A 16929-nucleotide genomic window follows, 5' to 3' on the forward strand; every position below is an offset into this window, starting at 1 on the left:
AGCTAATAACATAACTTGTGAAATGCAGACAATATTATTGTGGTATCAGAAATAGGACTGGCAATGTGCACACAGCATGTTCCACAAGCAATGTTGTGATGACCTAATCTATTTTAGTGATATTGGTTGATATTTGTAAGCTAGAACTTAAAAAGTGAATTGTAGTCAACAGTAATGTTGAAGTCTTATGGATCAGTTGTAAATAAAAGCCTAATTTGAAAGTGTAGATTTGCATAATTTTTCTGAGCTTTTCCTCAAGATCCTTATGTTATTTTTTTACAGTGACCCTGGAGGTGGAATAGAAATGACTGAATTTGTACGGGAAGCAACTCCTCCAGTTGGTTGCAGTTCACGAAACTCCTACGCTGGTCTGGACAGTAGCCACCAGGTATTGTGAACTCACTGGTTCTGCAATCATTGCCTGCCATTCCAAAGGGCTTTTTCTTTACTTAGTTTCTAAAATTTCACATTCATTAAAAACTATCAGCAACTTTTGCTTTAAAATGTGGAAGTTGCAGACCAATGCGATCTTAAGAGAAAGAACCAATTATCCCTTGTTCCATTTATGTAAGTAGTTTTCAAAACTGATTTTGCAAAGAGTAATAATTACAGCATTTGTGTGATAAGAATGATAATTTTACACAGTTCAGATTCATAATTGTTAATTTGCAACAAATTATCTTTTCATTAAATCTAACAATTAAATTAACTGAAATCCTTTCAAAAATTTTATTTACAAATCATCCTTACATCTGCCAACCTCCCCTAACTTTAAGTCAAGTAGTGTATTTTAAAAGAGATGTCACCCCTGCTTTTAATTTCCCTTTTAAGTTTTGTCCCACCCATATCTGTTATGCCCTCAAGCTGACAAAACATTTGCACCCACACAATTTTGCATTTATTTGCTCTGTCTGTGGTGGCCAAGCCTTCAGCTCAAACCAATGCCATTTTCAACCACTGAATAATGAACTAATTATTACTTCTTGTTACGAACCCCGTAACTGGGTGTCTTCCCAGCAAAGATCGGAGTATTCGTTGAAGTCTGATGATACTATTTTTAACAGTATTTATTAGTAAAAATACACAAAAATATTATCAACACAAATATACAGATAATATACGTCATCAATACTAAACCTAAAAGTGCGGGTATAATAATCATCAATAAGAATTAAGCTCTATCGTTGTCTAGGGGATAATGAATTGTCTGATGGAAATATAAAGTTCAGTTCAGTTCATACAGGCTGCAGTCGTTGCTGATCACCGTGTGGCAATTGTTGGAGAGAGAGAGAGAGAGAGAGAGAGAGAGAGAGAGAGAGAGAGAGAGAAAGAAAAACTTGCCGACTTTCCTTGTTATGATCTTGATCCGTATCCGTCCTTTAGCTAGACCGTTCCGTGGAGGACTCATCACCCAGGCAAGGGTGGGCACACACACAAGCCCCCACCAGTCTCGTAGTGTCTCTCCTGGTGCGTCTGAGGGGTGTTCCCCAGACCCTACTTTTATCCTCACTCACGGGGTCTCAGGTGTCAATCAGGTTGGGATGATGCAATCCCTCAACCAGACCACTCTGGCTGCCCCCTGAGAGGTTTCAATGAATAGTACAGTACTCAATACACAATTCCTTCTCCAAGAGACCATAGCAGTAATCAGTGGTTCTGTTCTGCTTTTGTTAGAAGGAGACATTCCACTTTTTGTATATTCCTGCGTTGTCAATAACAACTGCCTTTTCTGTTATCCTGCGTCTCTCTCTCTCTCATTACTGACATGATGTATATCTCTCTCATTTCCTGGGTATCAGACCCGAAATAATAGCGATCTTGTGATTCTCAAAAAGGGGGGGGGGGGCGGGCATTGGCGATTCTGTACCCTTCTGCCCATCAGATTTGCTCCTCATTCGTAACATTGTATAAATATATTAATGAATTCATGGTCTGCTTTAGTAATTCTTTGTATTCAGTGTGATTGCTGGCAATTTTGGTTTGATGTTTGAGAGATGAAAAACTTCAGTCGGATGAGAGGAATTTACAGAAGAGCAAATTTCAATAACTTTAGTTGAAGTAAATTATAGTATATTTATAACATTTTGCTGAAATACTGAAGTTTATGGAATTTATGAAGTCATGAAGTAGATACGTTTCTATTTTCAAGTAATAATTTGATTAAATAGTAATTGAAGTGATCAGAGGTGGGAAAAGTATTTGGTAAACCAAAAGCATTTCTCTTTATGTTTGGTTGGAGAGTGACTAGAACTGTCATTGGTCTTGTCATATTTGGCAAAGGTATGCATTTACAATGTAATTTACAAATACAATTTTAATTATAAGAATGGATAAGGGAATTAAATATGTGGGATTTTCCCTCAGATGTATGATTATTAACATGTATTGTAGATCTTTGTTTTTTGAGTTTGAACACGGTTTAATGTATAATAATGTTCACATGAATGACAATGGTTTCAGCTAGTCCTGGATAAGTAGGATATAAATCAGGTTTATGGGATTTTTTTCTCCTCTGTTATTGTTATTGGGATGATTTATTTAAAGTTCAACATTCCTTTGAAACACAAGTGGCATTCATGCTGTCACTTGAACATAGAGGCTATAAATATGGCTGCTGTAGAATGATTTATAAATATGTTTCCAATCATTTTTAGACATATTGTATATATACTAGAGAATTTGTATGGTCTGCAAATTATTATTCAAACTGCATAAATTATCTCAATAAAAGTCAAGTTATTTGTACAGGAAATGCATCGAATAGTTGAATACAAATTATTTGTAATAAAATAAAATCCGGCCTTTTGTACCATTAGAGTCACCAAGCTTGATTAACAGGAGAACTATCTAGTTATTTTTAATCTGGTTGCAAAAATATTGTAGTTTTATAGAATGTTGTATTCTTTTTTTGGTATAAATTGAAAGCTCTCATAGTTAGACATCCATTCTGTAAGTTCAATCAATGGCCTTATGAGCTGTCAGCTGGAGAGCTGATGTGTTCATTTGGACACATTGAAGTCAAGTGTCCTATGGTTACAGCTAGTGTCTAATGTGGGTCACTGAGCATCTTTATGGATTCTGCTGTGAAATCTTCAGTCTCTAAGGGAGGCTGAAGGTAGGGGCTCTGTGTATCATGGGTGGAGTTTGGGGAGTGTTGGGAGACAGGTGGAATTCAGTGACCAGGTATTTGTTCCCTGAGTTGGTTGGTTGTGTCTCACAGTTCTTTTCTATCTAGGTACCGTGTGTCTTGTGATTGCAACAAAATTGTTACCTGCTGTTTCACAGACAAGCAGATGTGATTTAAAACATTTTTGTATTGGGTTTGTGAAGTCATTTTTAATTGTATTGGATGGCCAGAGTCATACAGCATATAGGCAGACTTTTTGGCACAACTGGTCCATGCTGATCAAGATGCTCATCTTAGTAAGTCCCACTAGCCTGTACTTGGGCCTTATTCCTCTAAACCAGTGATTCTCAACCTGGGGTCCATTGGTCCATGGCATAAAGAAGTTTGGGAACTCCTGCGCTAAACTCTTCCTAACCATGAAGTGGCTTTTTATTGTTGTTTATATACTAGTCTCAGCCACTTCCTCTACAGACTACCCTTAGGGTGAAAAAGTTAACTCTTGGGTTCCTATTATATCTCGCCCCTTTCACGCTAAACCTGCGACCTCTAATTCTTGATTACCACAACCCTGAGCAAAAGACAGTTTGCATCCACCCTATCTGTGCCCCTTGGTGTGCTCTTTTTATTTTTGCTTTGTATAATGCTGAATGTTTAAGGAATGAGTTAGGTTTTATAAACATGTGAATTAAGTACATGGGCTAAGAAAGAGAAATTTGGAGTAGGTGATTGCTGCTAATAAGGTTATGGATCATAGTTACTCTTGGTGCCTCAATATAAACTGTGAAGTGAATATCTCACTAGAGATTTAAAAACTGGTGAGGCATTTTAGTGCTATGAAATAAACTCTTTTTTTCAGTTTAACAGTAGAAAACCAAAGAAAATTAGGGAATTAGAATAAGTGAGATATTCTGATTAATAAGTGATATTCAGATTAAGGGTCCCAGCTATCTAAATTATGAAGCACCAGTTATATAATCATACATAGAACATAGAAATCTACAGCACACTACAGGCCCTTCGGCCCACAATGTTGTATTAAGCATGTAACCTACCCTAGAAATGGCTTAAAATTACCCTACCACATTGCCCCTATTTTTCTAAGCTCCATGTACCTATCTAAAAGTATCTTAAAAGAACCAGTTATATCCGCCTCTACCACCCTCACCAGCAGTGCATTCTACACATCCACCACTCACTGTGTGAAAAAATTTACCCCTGACATTGTCTCTGCACCTTCTTCCAAGCATCTTAAAACTATGTCCTCTCATGTTAGCCATTTCAGCCCTGGGAAAAAGCCTCTGGTTATCCACACGATCAATGCCTCTCATAATCTTGTACACCTCCATCAGGTCACCTCTCTTCCTCCGTCACTCCAAGGAGAAAAGGCCAAGTGCACTCCACCTATTCTCATAAGGCACACTCTCCAATTCAGGCAATACCCTTGTAAATCTCCTTTGCAGTCTTTCTATCATATCCACATCCTTCCTGAGTGAGGTGACCAGAACTGAACACAGTACTCCAAGTGGGTTCTGACCAAGGTCTTGTATAGCTGTAACATTACCTCACGGCTCTTGAACTCAACATGCAATACACCTTAACAACACTGTCAACATGCACAACAGCTTTGACTGTCCTATGGACACGGACCCTAAGAGCTCTCTGATCCTCCACACTGCCAAGAGTCTTACAATTAATACTATAGTCTGTCTTCAAATTTGACTTACCAAAATAAACCAATTCACACTTAACTGGGTTGAAGTCCATCTGCCACTTCCCAGCCCAGTTCTGCAACCTATCAATGTCCTGCTGTAACCTCTGACAACCCTCCAGACTATCCACAACACCTTCAACCTTTGTGTCATCAGTAAACTTACTAACCCACCCTTCTACTACTTCATCTTGGTCATTTATAAAAATCATAAAGAGGAGGGGTCCTAGAACAGATCCCTGCGGAACACCACTGGTTACTAACCTCCATGTAGAATACGAACCACGTACAGTCACCCTTTGCTTTCTGTGGGCAAGCCAATGCTGGATCCACAAAGCAAGGTCTCCTTGGATATCATGCCTCCTTATTTTCTGAATGTGCCTTGCGCAGGGAACCATATCAAATGTCTTACTGAAATCCATATTTATCACATCCATTGCTCTACCTTCATCAATGTGTTTTGTTACATCCTCAAATAATTGAATCAGGCTTGTAAAGCACAACTTGCCCTTGACAAAGCTATTGTGACTATCCCTAATCAGATATGTCTCTCCAAATGCTCATAGATCCTGCCTCTCAGGATCTTCTCCAACAACCTGCCCATCATTGAAGTACGAGTCACTGGTTTATAATTTCCTGGGTTACCTCTACTCCCTTTCTTGAACAAGGAAACAACATTTGCAACCCTCCAATCCTCTGGTACTTCTGTCCCAATTGATGATGCAAAGATCATTGTCAGAGGCTTAGCAATCTCCTTTTTCGCTTCCCACAGCAGCCTGGGTTATATCTCGTCTGGTCCTGGTGACTTATTTAACTTAATGCTTTTCAAAAGCTCCAGCACATCTTAATGCTTTTCAAAAGCTCTAGCACGTTTGCACACAGTATAGAAAAAGGCCATTCACCCACCATGGCAATGTTGCATATTGTACACAACCACACCTATCCAGTATACCCACACTATTCCTGAAGGCTCTCCATGCCCCGATTAACCATATTTCTGTCCAAATGCTTCTCCAATTTCACAAGAGCATCTGCCTCCATCAGTGTAGCAAAAAAAAAAATTGGCAATTGAACACAAAGCATTATAATTCCAGGACATTAGAACTATGTGACAAACAAATGTGTTTTAATCAGTTGCTCATGACTTTATTCTATTTTTAAGAGTACTGAAAAGAGAGGCAAAAAAAGACATTCAGTTGGAGTGGACTTACGGACTTTTGTCCATATGGTTTCAGAAAGCACTGTTTTCATCTGGTGGCCATAGGACCATGAGGTGGAACAGCATTCAGCAGTAGAGTGCACGAAAACCAATGTCATGGTGTAATATTTTGGCTGTCATCCCTGCAGCATTCTTTAAGTTTTCTGGCCCATGTTTACGCTAATGCTTACTCTTGTTCAGTTTTGGTTAGATGAGGTTCATTTCTTTTCTTTCTATGCCCTAATGTATTGCATTGTATTGCTGCTGCTAAGTTAAGAAACTTAATGACACATGCTGGTGATAATAAACCTGATTCTGATCCTGATATGTTCGAGACCAAGAAAGGGTGGCAAGGGTATTTAGAATGAGGCTTCTTGTTATGTTATCCTCTGTGGCAGGAAAACACAAGTTTCTTCACAGCTTCCTAGTATGTTTAAGTAGAACATTGACCCAGTCTAGGTTGGCTTGGTGGCATGAAGCCCAGGAGGGGGCATTCTAGTTGATGAAGGCCATTTGCAATCACCCTGTTTCCTGTAATTTGATACTTGAGGCGACAGTGCACTAAGGCTGATTAGATGAGATTCCAGGATTTATTGCAAGGCCTGTAGCTGTGTAGTTGAAAAGAGCTAGGGCAAGCAATGAGGCCTCTCCCCTACCCCAACCTCCCACTTCTTTTTGAGTCTTTGTGCTTGCTCTTATTGCCAAAATACTGCAAAATATTTTTTCAACAGGATACAAATGATTATTATGTTGTTATGGATCTAGTGAGAGAGTGGAAAACAGGAATGGTGCAAGGCAAAGGGAGAAGACCGAGGGGGAGAAAGAGATTAGACTTCTGTCTTAAGCTCTGGTGGTGGTGGTGGTTGGGGGGGGGGGGGGGGTAGAATGAAAACGTCCTGGGAATGTCCTATTGCTATATTTCCACATTGTTCTTGGTTGGTGCGACTGTAACAAAACCCAATTTCCCTCGGGATCAATAAAGTATGTCTGTCTGTCTGAATATACAGCAAGTCACTTGTTAGGAGAAAAACAAAGTTAATTTTTCAGTTAAATGATCTTTCATTTTTCCTGATATTTACAAATATTCAGTGCTTTATTCAATTTTGCCAGTGCATATAAGAGTATTCAAGCTATAAAGTAAGTGCTGAGATGAGTTTCAAACTTAATGCCCAACACCAAAGAATTGAGCAGCATGGAAAAACAACTGTTCAGAAATGTGGATATGTAAACAAGATCTTAAACAATATTGTTGAAGATCACTGCTTCATAATTTGCTAGGTTATTGAAACTGGAGTGTATCGTGCATCTTGACAAATAAAGTTTTTGGAACTCTCTTGAATTCTCTTGAAGCAGCAAGCTTTAAACAGTCTAGTCAAACAAGCAAGGAAAACCTTTATTCAACCAAGTAACTTTTGGATATAGATTTAATCATGTTTTATGGGGCCATTTTGTGTTTTGACTTGTTTATGCTGCTTGACTTGCTAAATCACTCTTAAATCTACTATAAACAAGAGAAAATCTGCAGATGCTGGAGCACCAAGTAACACACACGCACAATGTTAGAGGTACTAAGCAGGCCAGGCAGCATCTATGGAAAAGAGTACAGTTGGCGTTTCATCAAAACATCAACTGTACTCTTTTCCATAGATGTTGCCTGGCCTGATGAACTCCTCCAGCATTTTGTGTGTGTTACTTAAATCTACCATGGTCTTTTTCAAGTTATTTGCTCTCGATGGACGTACAACAAAGGTTAAATGCTGTACATTTCTACCTGTGAATGGAGTTAGCAATATCATACAAGTTGAAAGAGTAAATATATTAGAAATGGACAGTAGAAACTTGAAATATACCAGCATTTGAGATGTATAACGATACCACAACCCTGGAACATACACATTTTTCTCTTTAACTGAGAATACCATTGCTTACATTCAAGGTGAAAATGGGCAAAGTGAAATACAAATAATTTAATTGACTGGGATAGCAAAAATGTGATGGATAAATTTGTTGCACTGAGTAATTTATTTCTTGATGAAGAATAAATTGTGATGGTTTTATATTACCTTAAAACTTTGTATCAGTAAAATTTGTTGGTTGATTTTACAATCATAAATCCACTTACATATCCCAAGCAGGTGAGATACTTTAGTCAACTCTGCTGCACACCCCACTCAAGTAAGTAGTTAAACTTAATATGTTACTAGTTACCATCTTGCTCAGCAGAGTTGCTGATTTCATGAAATATAATTTACACATTCTTGGTATGAAGAAAATTGTGATTATAACTCCATGTTTTTACAAATTTAAAAATATTGTGTGAAATTAGAGCCAGTTGCAGACACACATTCCCAGAAATGCTCCTTGTAACTGAACCATAAGAATCTAGCAACGGATTTGAGTCTGTGTTCTTTATGTGCAACAAAAAGATAATTTTGTTTGGAATTTGAAAGCAAGGCTAAAAGAAAAGTAACTAAAAATATTTCATCTTAAAGCCTGCATTTTCAAAGGATAGAATAGTCATGATTTCATGCTTCTGAAAAACCATTTTTCACCATGTTCAGTAATTTTTAAATTTGTCACTTTAAGAATTACACTTGGATCCATAGGTTTCTTTATTGCCTGCTTTGTTATATAATAAATAATTGGTTGAGGTCCACCTAAATTGAATTTTGGAAAACTACCTCAAAACATACACAAGGTTTCTTAAAATGTAGTGCAGTTCAATAGAATCAAATTAATTAGTCTCCTTACACACAAACGTTTTTCTAAGATAGATTTTAAACTGTTCTTGCTAGCTTTTACATGCCTGTTAATTTGATAGGAAAAGGCAATTCAACCCCTGGAGCTTGTCAGCAAATTAGTGTACAAGATATGCACAGGTGCAATGAGAAACTTGGTTCCAAGATTCAAGGTTCAAATGTATTTATCACGGATACATCAAAGCATACAATGAAACGCATTGTTTGTGTTAACAACTGACACACCTGGGGGTGTGCTGGTGGCAATCTGCTAGTTTCGCCACATATCAGGTACCAGTGTAGCATGGCCACATGTTCAGCAAAACATAACAAAATAGAACACAATAAGTAACAAAACAGGCCCTATTCCCTCCCACACATGCACTTACACAGTCCTGCAACCCCAGGACAAGCCATCTTCAGCCTCCAGTGGACTTGTCCCACCAGGCCTGGTTGGTTAATGAATTGCCCGAGATGTTTCGGTTAATGAAATTCTGAGTTGCAGAGATTGGGCCTGCGCTTTCCCCAGCCAACTCACAAAGGTTCACGATTCAGGCCTTGGCCAACGGGTCTTGACTTTCGGACTTCTGATTTGACCCTCAGGCCTTGATTCTTGGCATTGACCACAGGACCAGCCAGTCACCAAACACTAGGCCTCAAATTCCAGATTCACCTCTACATTAGATCTTTTACTCAGGTCTCACCGATTTGCGAACCCAGAGGATCACTGGAACTCACTCCTCCTGCACATATGGATACCTGACTCCAGAACCCACCGACAACACGCTAACCTGGGAGAGCCACCAGTCATCATCAACAGTCGTCTGCCGGCCTAATATCTGACCACTGTTATCCATGCTGGCAGCATCATGGGCACGTATCATCAGATAAGCAGCATAAATGAAAATAAATCATGCACAATTTTTACAAGAAATAACACAATTAGAACCAAAAAATATTGGAACTTTGGTTCTGCAATTTATAATACCTTTGGCAAACGTAATGACCAAACTGTCAGCCTATCTAGATAGAACAGCTTTTGGAAGAGAATTCCAGTCTAGGTCTAATTTTCAATAATTAAGACACTTTGGCCCAGTTTTGCAGAGGCTTGATATCTGCACTCACTGGTTATGTGCATTAATGCTGCACGCTTTACCTTTCCATTTTGTTCTGTAGCTTATAGTGATATCTGCCACTATATCCCTCTGATCTATCATATTTCATTTATGACCATTTCAAATATACTTTGAACTTTAAAATAAATGGTCTCTTAAATTCCAATGCAGAACTTCATGTCCCACATTTTTGCATACTTAGTTCTTTTGTTGCCGTTATCACTCCTTTTCTACCATTTAAGTAGCTGCATTCCATGCGGCTTCCAGTTTTATACATATTTTTGAAGTCTCCAAAATTTTTATCACATTCCCTCATTTCCATGTAAGTAACATTCGTTGATGTAATCAGTATGAGTTGAAGGTCGGAATGTAGGTTATGAGAAGAAAAACGATGCTGTTAACTTGAGAGAGGGTAGTGGATTCATTTTTTATCGCGCCTCTGGTATTGTGCTTGGGACAGCTGTACAGCAGAGGATGACAGCCTTAACTGTTCACATGAATAAATTCCAAAGCCATGTTGCAGGCGGTTGACCATGGGTGGCAGTAAGCTGAGCTGCCAGGCAGCATTCATGTTGCATGTCTGATGCAGTAATGTGCAACTTCTAATCAACGTCTCGTTAGTTTAGAATAGGCAGATGTTATTTCCATTATATTTAAAATAAGAAACATTAAAGAGTATGGTTAAGGAGACAGAGATGTGATAAGGAGATGATATATATTACAAAGTGGAAAAGATTATGGGATACAAGACGTATGGTTAGAAATGAAAATCGGTTTAAGATGGCGCTACTGAAGATGTGCAGCAGCTTACTGATAGTTCAAAAGCCAAGGAATTTGATTAAAAACATTACTAAAACATTTTGCAAAAAATAAATTGTAGTATTCTATCACAGCAAACAATGAAGTGGTGAGCCAAGGCAAAGCAAGTTCATGAGATGTGCCCTGCTGGTGCACTGCAAGATTGACACACTTGGAGTTGGAGCTATGCTGGTTGGAGTGGATGATTCGGAGGGGAGAAGATGGAACAGAGGAGTTCCAATGCCCATCCAGTTGGCCCCGGTGTGAGGGTGGATCGCTGTAAATGCTGAGCCAATTTGGAGAGTTTGAGAATGGCTTCTTTGACGTTGAAATCCAAGTCCGAAGCAAATTACTGGGCAGTGTGTTTAAGGCCTGGAGCGATTTGCTGCAGTGAAGCCTGGCTCCTAACGTGATGTATAATCCAATGTTTGGATAATCTAAGTGCCGGATCATATAGACTGGAAGGGCAGGGTGTCAGGAGTCAGGCAAGGTTGGGTCTCTCTTGGTACTGAGCTGAGCTGATACTAGCTGACCTTTCATCCTTTACAAATTTCATTCAGTTAATTTGCCAATATTACTTGCTGTGATGGAGTATCCTTTTTGAAACTGAGGCGACTCAGCAGGATGGACTTGGTTTGGATGGTACCCGTGTAGACAGTCTACACAAGACAAGTGGTTGGCGATTTAAGACTCAGATGAAAAATGTTTTCTTAGATCGTTGAGACTATTTGAAATTCTCTGTCCCAGAAATCTTTGGATAGTGATTCATGCTGTGATTTATTGAAATCAAGTTATGCTTTTGGATTGTAGGGTTACAGTGAAATAAAGGCAAATGGAGTTGAAACCAAAGATCAAATCTTAATTTTATTGGATGGCAGTGCAGGCTCATGTATATGTACAGAGCATTCCTAAGATTTCATCTGTTCTGTATTAAGTTTTGAATCAAGTTAATGACATATGATCTTGATAAGAATTATCACAGAAACCTTAATTCAGCTTGGTCCAATTAGCTACAATGGTGTAAACTGAAGTTTTCTACCTCATAGAGGGATCAGAAGTAGAGAGAATGAGCAGCTTTAAGTTCCTGGGTGTCAGGGTATCTAAGGATCTAACCTGTCCCAACATACTGATGTTGTCATAAAGAAGGCAAGACAGCAGCTATACTTTATTAGGAGTTTGAAGCAGTTTGGCATGTTAACAAGTACGCTCAAAAACTTCTATAGTTGCACCATGGAGAGCATCCTGGAATGGAGAGGCTTCTGCACAGTACCAAAAGAAGCTGCAGAAGGTTGTAAATCTAGTCAGCTCCATCTTGGACACTAGCCTACAAAGTATCCAGGCCATCTTTAGGAAGCGATGTCTCAGAAAGGCAGTGTCCATTATTACAGACCTCCAGCACCCGGGGCTTAACCTTTTCTCACTGTTACCATCAGATGGGAGATATAGAAACGTGAAGGCACAAACTCAGTGATTCAGGAACAGCTTCTTCCCCTCTGCCATCTGATTCCTAAATGGACTTTGAAGCTTTGGACACTACCTCACTTTTTAAATATACAACATTTCTGTTTTTACACATTTTTCATAATTTATTCATTACACATAATTGATTTACTTGTTTATTTATTATGTGTTAATGTATTTATTATTATTATTATTATTATCTATACTAGATTATGAATTGAACTGCTGCTGCTAAGTTAACAAATTTCACATGCTGGTGATAATAAACCTGGTTCTGATTCTGATTCATTAATTTATCATGAATTCCCAGTTGTTTTATTTTTATTAAAACTTCCTGTTGCTAAATTTTCTATGTTCACTTTTAAAGCCAAGCATTTATTGATTTAGCTTGTACCTTGACATTTCTTGAGAATTCATCGGTGGTTTTCCAGGCACACTGGATCTCAAAATTCCTCTCCAGTTCTTTTGCTGCTTTGTGTAGCTAAATCTGTTTACATTAAAAGCTTCGTTTTTTTCTAAATATAATATTCTGCTTTAGATTTGTAACCAGTATATTAAATGATGTATAATTTAGATAAAATATTGTTATCTAAAATCTGTAAAATAATTGGTTTCCTGTGCAATGTTTAGAGCTGTTAGTATTTAGTCATTTTCCTGTCTGTGTCCCTCACTTACAATATGTTCTTTGCTTCCTTAATTTATTTCCAGATTTTATTATAATTGTGGAGGTCTATTATTTAAAGTTTCACATTTTTTTCCCTTCCAACCATTTTGCAGAAATCTCTTCTAAAACAGATTGCTTTGGTCATAATTTTCCAAATAATGCATATGACACAAATAAATATTGTGTTCTATGGAAATATTGGCTTAATAAGTTATTTACTTTTCGGCTTTAGAGTGACATCTTGTTCATAATAACATTTGGTTTTAAAGTGCAAATTCTGAATAATAAACCTTTTGTTATTTTAATTATTTCAATATTTATTATCAGGCTGCATCACCTCATCCTGGAACAGCAGCAGATATAAAAGGTATGAGATTTTCAGCTGAATGAATTATAGTTCATTGGTCTCTTTTGTTGTAATAAATATCCCCAAATTAACTTCCTAACTACATTGTTTTTTTTTGATAATTATTGCCTCTCTATGAATAAAAAATGTAAAGACAAACTTTTTGGATCTTTGCCACAGGTTTGGGAGTCACTCAAAACCCTGTTTTTTAAGCTGTTAGTTGAAACTAAAAGCATACTGTGTATTAAATACTTTAATATATTATGATATGCAATATATGGATAATACTGTGGGCAGATAGTAACTGCTTTGTGGATCCAGAACTGGCTTGCCCACAGAAGACAAAGAGTGGTTGTAGATGGGTCATACTCTGCATGGAGATCGGTCCCCAGTGGTGTGCCTCAGGGATCTGTTCTGCGACCCTTACTCTTGGTGATTTTTATAAATGACCTGGATGAGGAAGTGGAGGATTGGATTAGTAAGTTTGCTGATGACACAAAGGTTGGAGGTGTTGTGGATAGTGTGGAGGGCTGTCAGAGGTTACAGCAGGACATTGATAAGATGCAAAACTGGGCTGAGAAGTGGCAGATGGAGTTCAACCCAGATAAATGTGAAGTGGTTCATTTTGGTAGGTCGAATATGATGGCAGAATATAATTATTAATGGTAAGACTCTTCGCAGTGTGGAGGATCAGAAGGATCTTGAGGTCCGAGTCCATAGGATGCTCAAAGCAGCTGTGCAGGTTGACTCTGTGGTTAAGAAGGCATACAGTGTATTGGCCTTCATCAATCATGGAATTGAAATTTTGAGCTGAGAGGTAATGTTGCAGCTATATAGGACCCTTGTCAGACCCCATTTGGAGTTCTGTGCTCAGTTCTGGTCGCCTCACTATAGGAAGGATGTGGAAACCATAGAAAGAGTGCAGAGGAGATTTACAAGGATGTTGCCTGGATTGGGGAGCATGCCTATATGTAGAGTGAACTCAACCTTTTCTCCTTGGAGCGATGGAGGATGAAAGGTGACCTGATAGAGGTGTACAAGATGATGAGAGGCATTGATCGTGTGGATAGTCAGAGGCTTTTCCCCAGAGCTGAAATGCTTGCCACAAGAGGGCACAGGTTTAAGTTGCACGGGAGTAGGTACAGAGGAGATGTCAGGGGTAAGTTTTCGTCCGTGGAATGTGCTTCCGGCAATATTGGTGGAGGCAGATACGATAAGGTCTTTTAAGATATTTTTGGATAGGTACATGGAGCTTAGAAAAATAGAGGGCTATGTGTAAGCTTAGTAATTTCTAAGGTAGGGACATGTTCGGCACAACTTTGTGGGCCGAAGGGCCTGTATTGTGCTGTAGGTTTTCTATGTTTCTATCTATATATTTTCAAGTCAGAATGGTGTGCAACAGAGAGAAGTCTGAATGTGGTGTTCATTTGCATATTACTTGCTCTTCTTGGTTGTAGATATCATGGAGAGATACAATTGGAGTAGCCTAAGTAAGTAACTACTTGTATTTAGTAAGATTGCCCAATTATAGTTTAAATTGTTGGTATTGCTACTTTAGTGGAATATCAACATGAATAACTTGTCATTGTTTTGTGATGGAAAAGCACCTAAATCCAGAATTATCCTTGCTTTCTTTACTTTGAATCAACACTAAAAAGGAGCCATCAATATAATTGCATGGCTGTTTTTCAACAGGACGGGCTGAGTATTTTGTAGTAATCAGCATTTAGAATAAATTCTTGCAGAGGGGTTACTCCAGTGCAGAATATATTTACAATGGAGAGCACACATTTAGTCATGGGTGATTGATTTTTTTTTCCCTTTTATGTCCACTGTAGGAGATGAAGAAACAGGAAAAACTTCTGATGATATTAGTTTGAGTCTGGGCCAGAGCAGCAGTTTGTATAAAGATGCAAATGAAGAGCAAGGTGAGCTTGGCCTGCAAGAATTTGACATTTCTTTCCCTGAACAAACACTCTGGCTACCTACACCATCTATTATTTGTACATTTGCATGTGGTGTCTTCTTGCCCATTTCCTTTACCCGCTTATTTCCTCTGAAGCCTTTCTGCATCCCACTTACAGATCACATGCCACCTAACATTGTATCATCAGCAAACTTGGATATATTCCATTTGATTCCCTTAATCATTGATAGATTGTGAGCACCAGAGTCTGCCTCACCAATCTCAGCGATATCTCATTCGTTACAGACTCACGAATTGAAAATGGGCCATTTACTCCTGCTATCATACAGAAAATGCTGGAGGAACTCAGCAGGTCAGGCAGCATCCATGGAAATGAATAAACAGTAGTGCATTCCTGCTGCTTTCTTTCTATTATCCATTCTTCAACCACACGTAGTATGTTACCCATAAACCCAACCCCCCCCCACCCCACCAATCCAGTAAAATTCCAGTAGTCTGCCATTGTTGGAAATTTGGTAGATCCCCACTACTAGATTCTGCAGGTTATTGGATCTTATTCCTTTTAATAACCTAATTTACATTTAGTTCACTTTTTTTCAAATGTTGCAGTGCAATAAAAAAATTCCTGTGAGCCTGTGGAAAATTAAGGAAACATGGGGAATAAAATCCAGTAAATTTAAAGAGAGCATGGGAAGTAGGGCCCTGTTGACTCAAATCATTGCCTCAGTGAGTTTATAAGGAGTGCCTGATATTGAGTCCTGGTAAGTATAGACTATTTTCTAAATGGGGAGAAAATTCAAAAATCAGTGGTGCAGAAGGACTTGGGAGTCCTTATGAAGGATTCCCTAATGGCTAACTTGCAGATTGAGTCGGTAGTGAGGAAGGCAAATGCAATGGTAGCGTTCATTTCGAGAGGACTAGAATATAAAAGCAAAGATGTAATGCTGAGGCTTTACAAGGCATTGGTCACATTCAACTTGGGAGTATAGTGAGCAGTTTTGGGCTGCTTATCGGAGAAAATACCATAAGACTTGGGAACAGAATCCACTAAATTTGTCAGAAGCATGTAACTGCCACCTGTTGAGTTCAAAACAAGTGTGAAACCTGGCACTACAGAATTTTAAGGAGCCTTTATTGGGGCATTGGCGAATTTGTAAACAACATGAGAACAAAGCCCACTGAGTATCAAGGCAGCATGGAAAAAGATGCAAAACATCAGGATTTCCAAGGAATTGGACAATTGCAAAGATTTACTATGTTTCTTTATTGATCACTACTAATGCCTTGACAACCTGTTCAGCTATCTCTTTCAGAACCCTGGGGTGTAATCAATCTAGTCCAAGTGACTTATCTACCTTCAGACCTAACAGCTTCCTAAGCTCTTTCTCCTTAGTAATAGTGACTGCTCTCATTTTTGCCCCTGACACTCGAACTTCTGGCATACTGCTGGTGTCTTCCACACTGAAGATTGACACAAAATACTTACTATATTCATCTACCATATCTTTGTCCCCCATTATTACCTCTCCTGTGTCATTTTCGAGCAGTCTGATGTGCTTACCTGTCTTTTACTCTTTGTATATCTGAAAAAATGTTATAAAAATCATTGACCTCATTTTTAATTACCTTATAACTTAATTTGTCATCACCTCAGCCCTCTTTGGCTGTTATTGTTGATTTGAGTTAAATCTTTTGTGCTAGTCCATTTTTGCTGTAGCCAGCCGTCTATGTTTTCCTGCTGCTGCTAAGCTAACAAATTTCATGACACATAATAAACCTGTTTCTGATTCTGATTCTTGGCATCTTGCTTAAAATGAACTTTTAAGTTCATTATTATTTCTATTCAT

At 38.4% G+C, this 16929-nt stretch overlaps 1 protein-coding gene across 6 annotated transcripts in view; it reads left to right on the forward strand.

Moving 5' to 3' along the window:
- The window catches only part of pcnx1 (pecanex 1), a 243376-nt gene that overhangs the window by 79180 nt on the left and 147267 nt on the right, over positions 1 to 16929 (forward strand). For all 6 annotated transcript variants that reach the window (XM_073040246.1, XM_073040248.1, XM_073040251.1 and 3 more), the window contains 3 exons: positions 283 to 388; positions 13137 to 13176; positions 14994 to 15083. In XM_073040246.1, coding sequence (XP_072896347.1) covers positions 283 to 388; positions 13137 to 13176; positions 14994 to 15083 — 236 coding nt within the window. The remainder of the gene's footprint in view (positions 1 to 282; positions 389 to 13136; positions 13177 to 14993; positions 15084 to 16929) is intronic.

The sequence above is a fragment of the Hemitrygon akajei genome, chromosome 3, assembly GCF_048418815.1.
Source record: "Hemitrygon akajei chromosome 3, sHemAka1.3, whole genome shotgun sequence".
NCBI lineage: Eukaryota > Metazoa > Chordata > Chondrichthyes > Myliobatiformes > Dasyatidae > Hemitrygon > Hemitrygon akajei.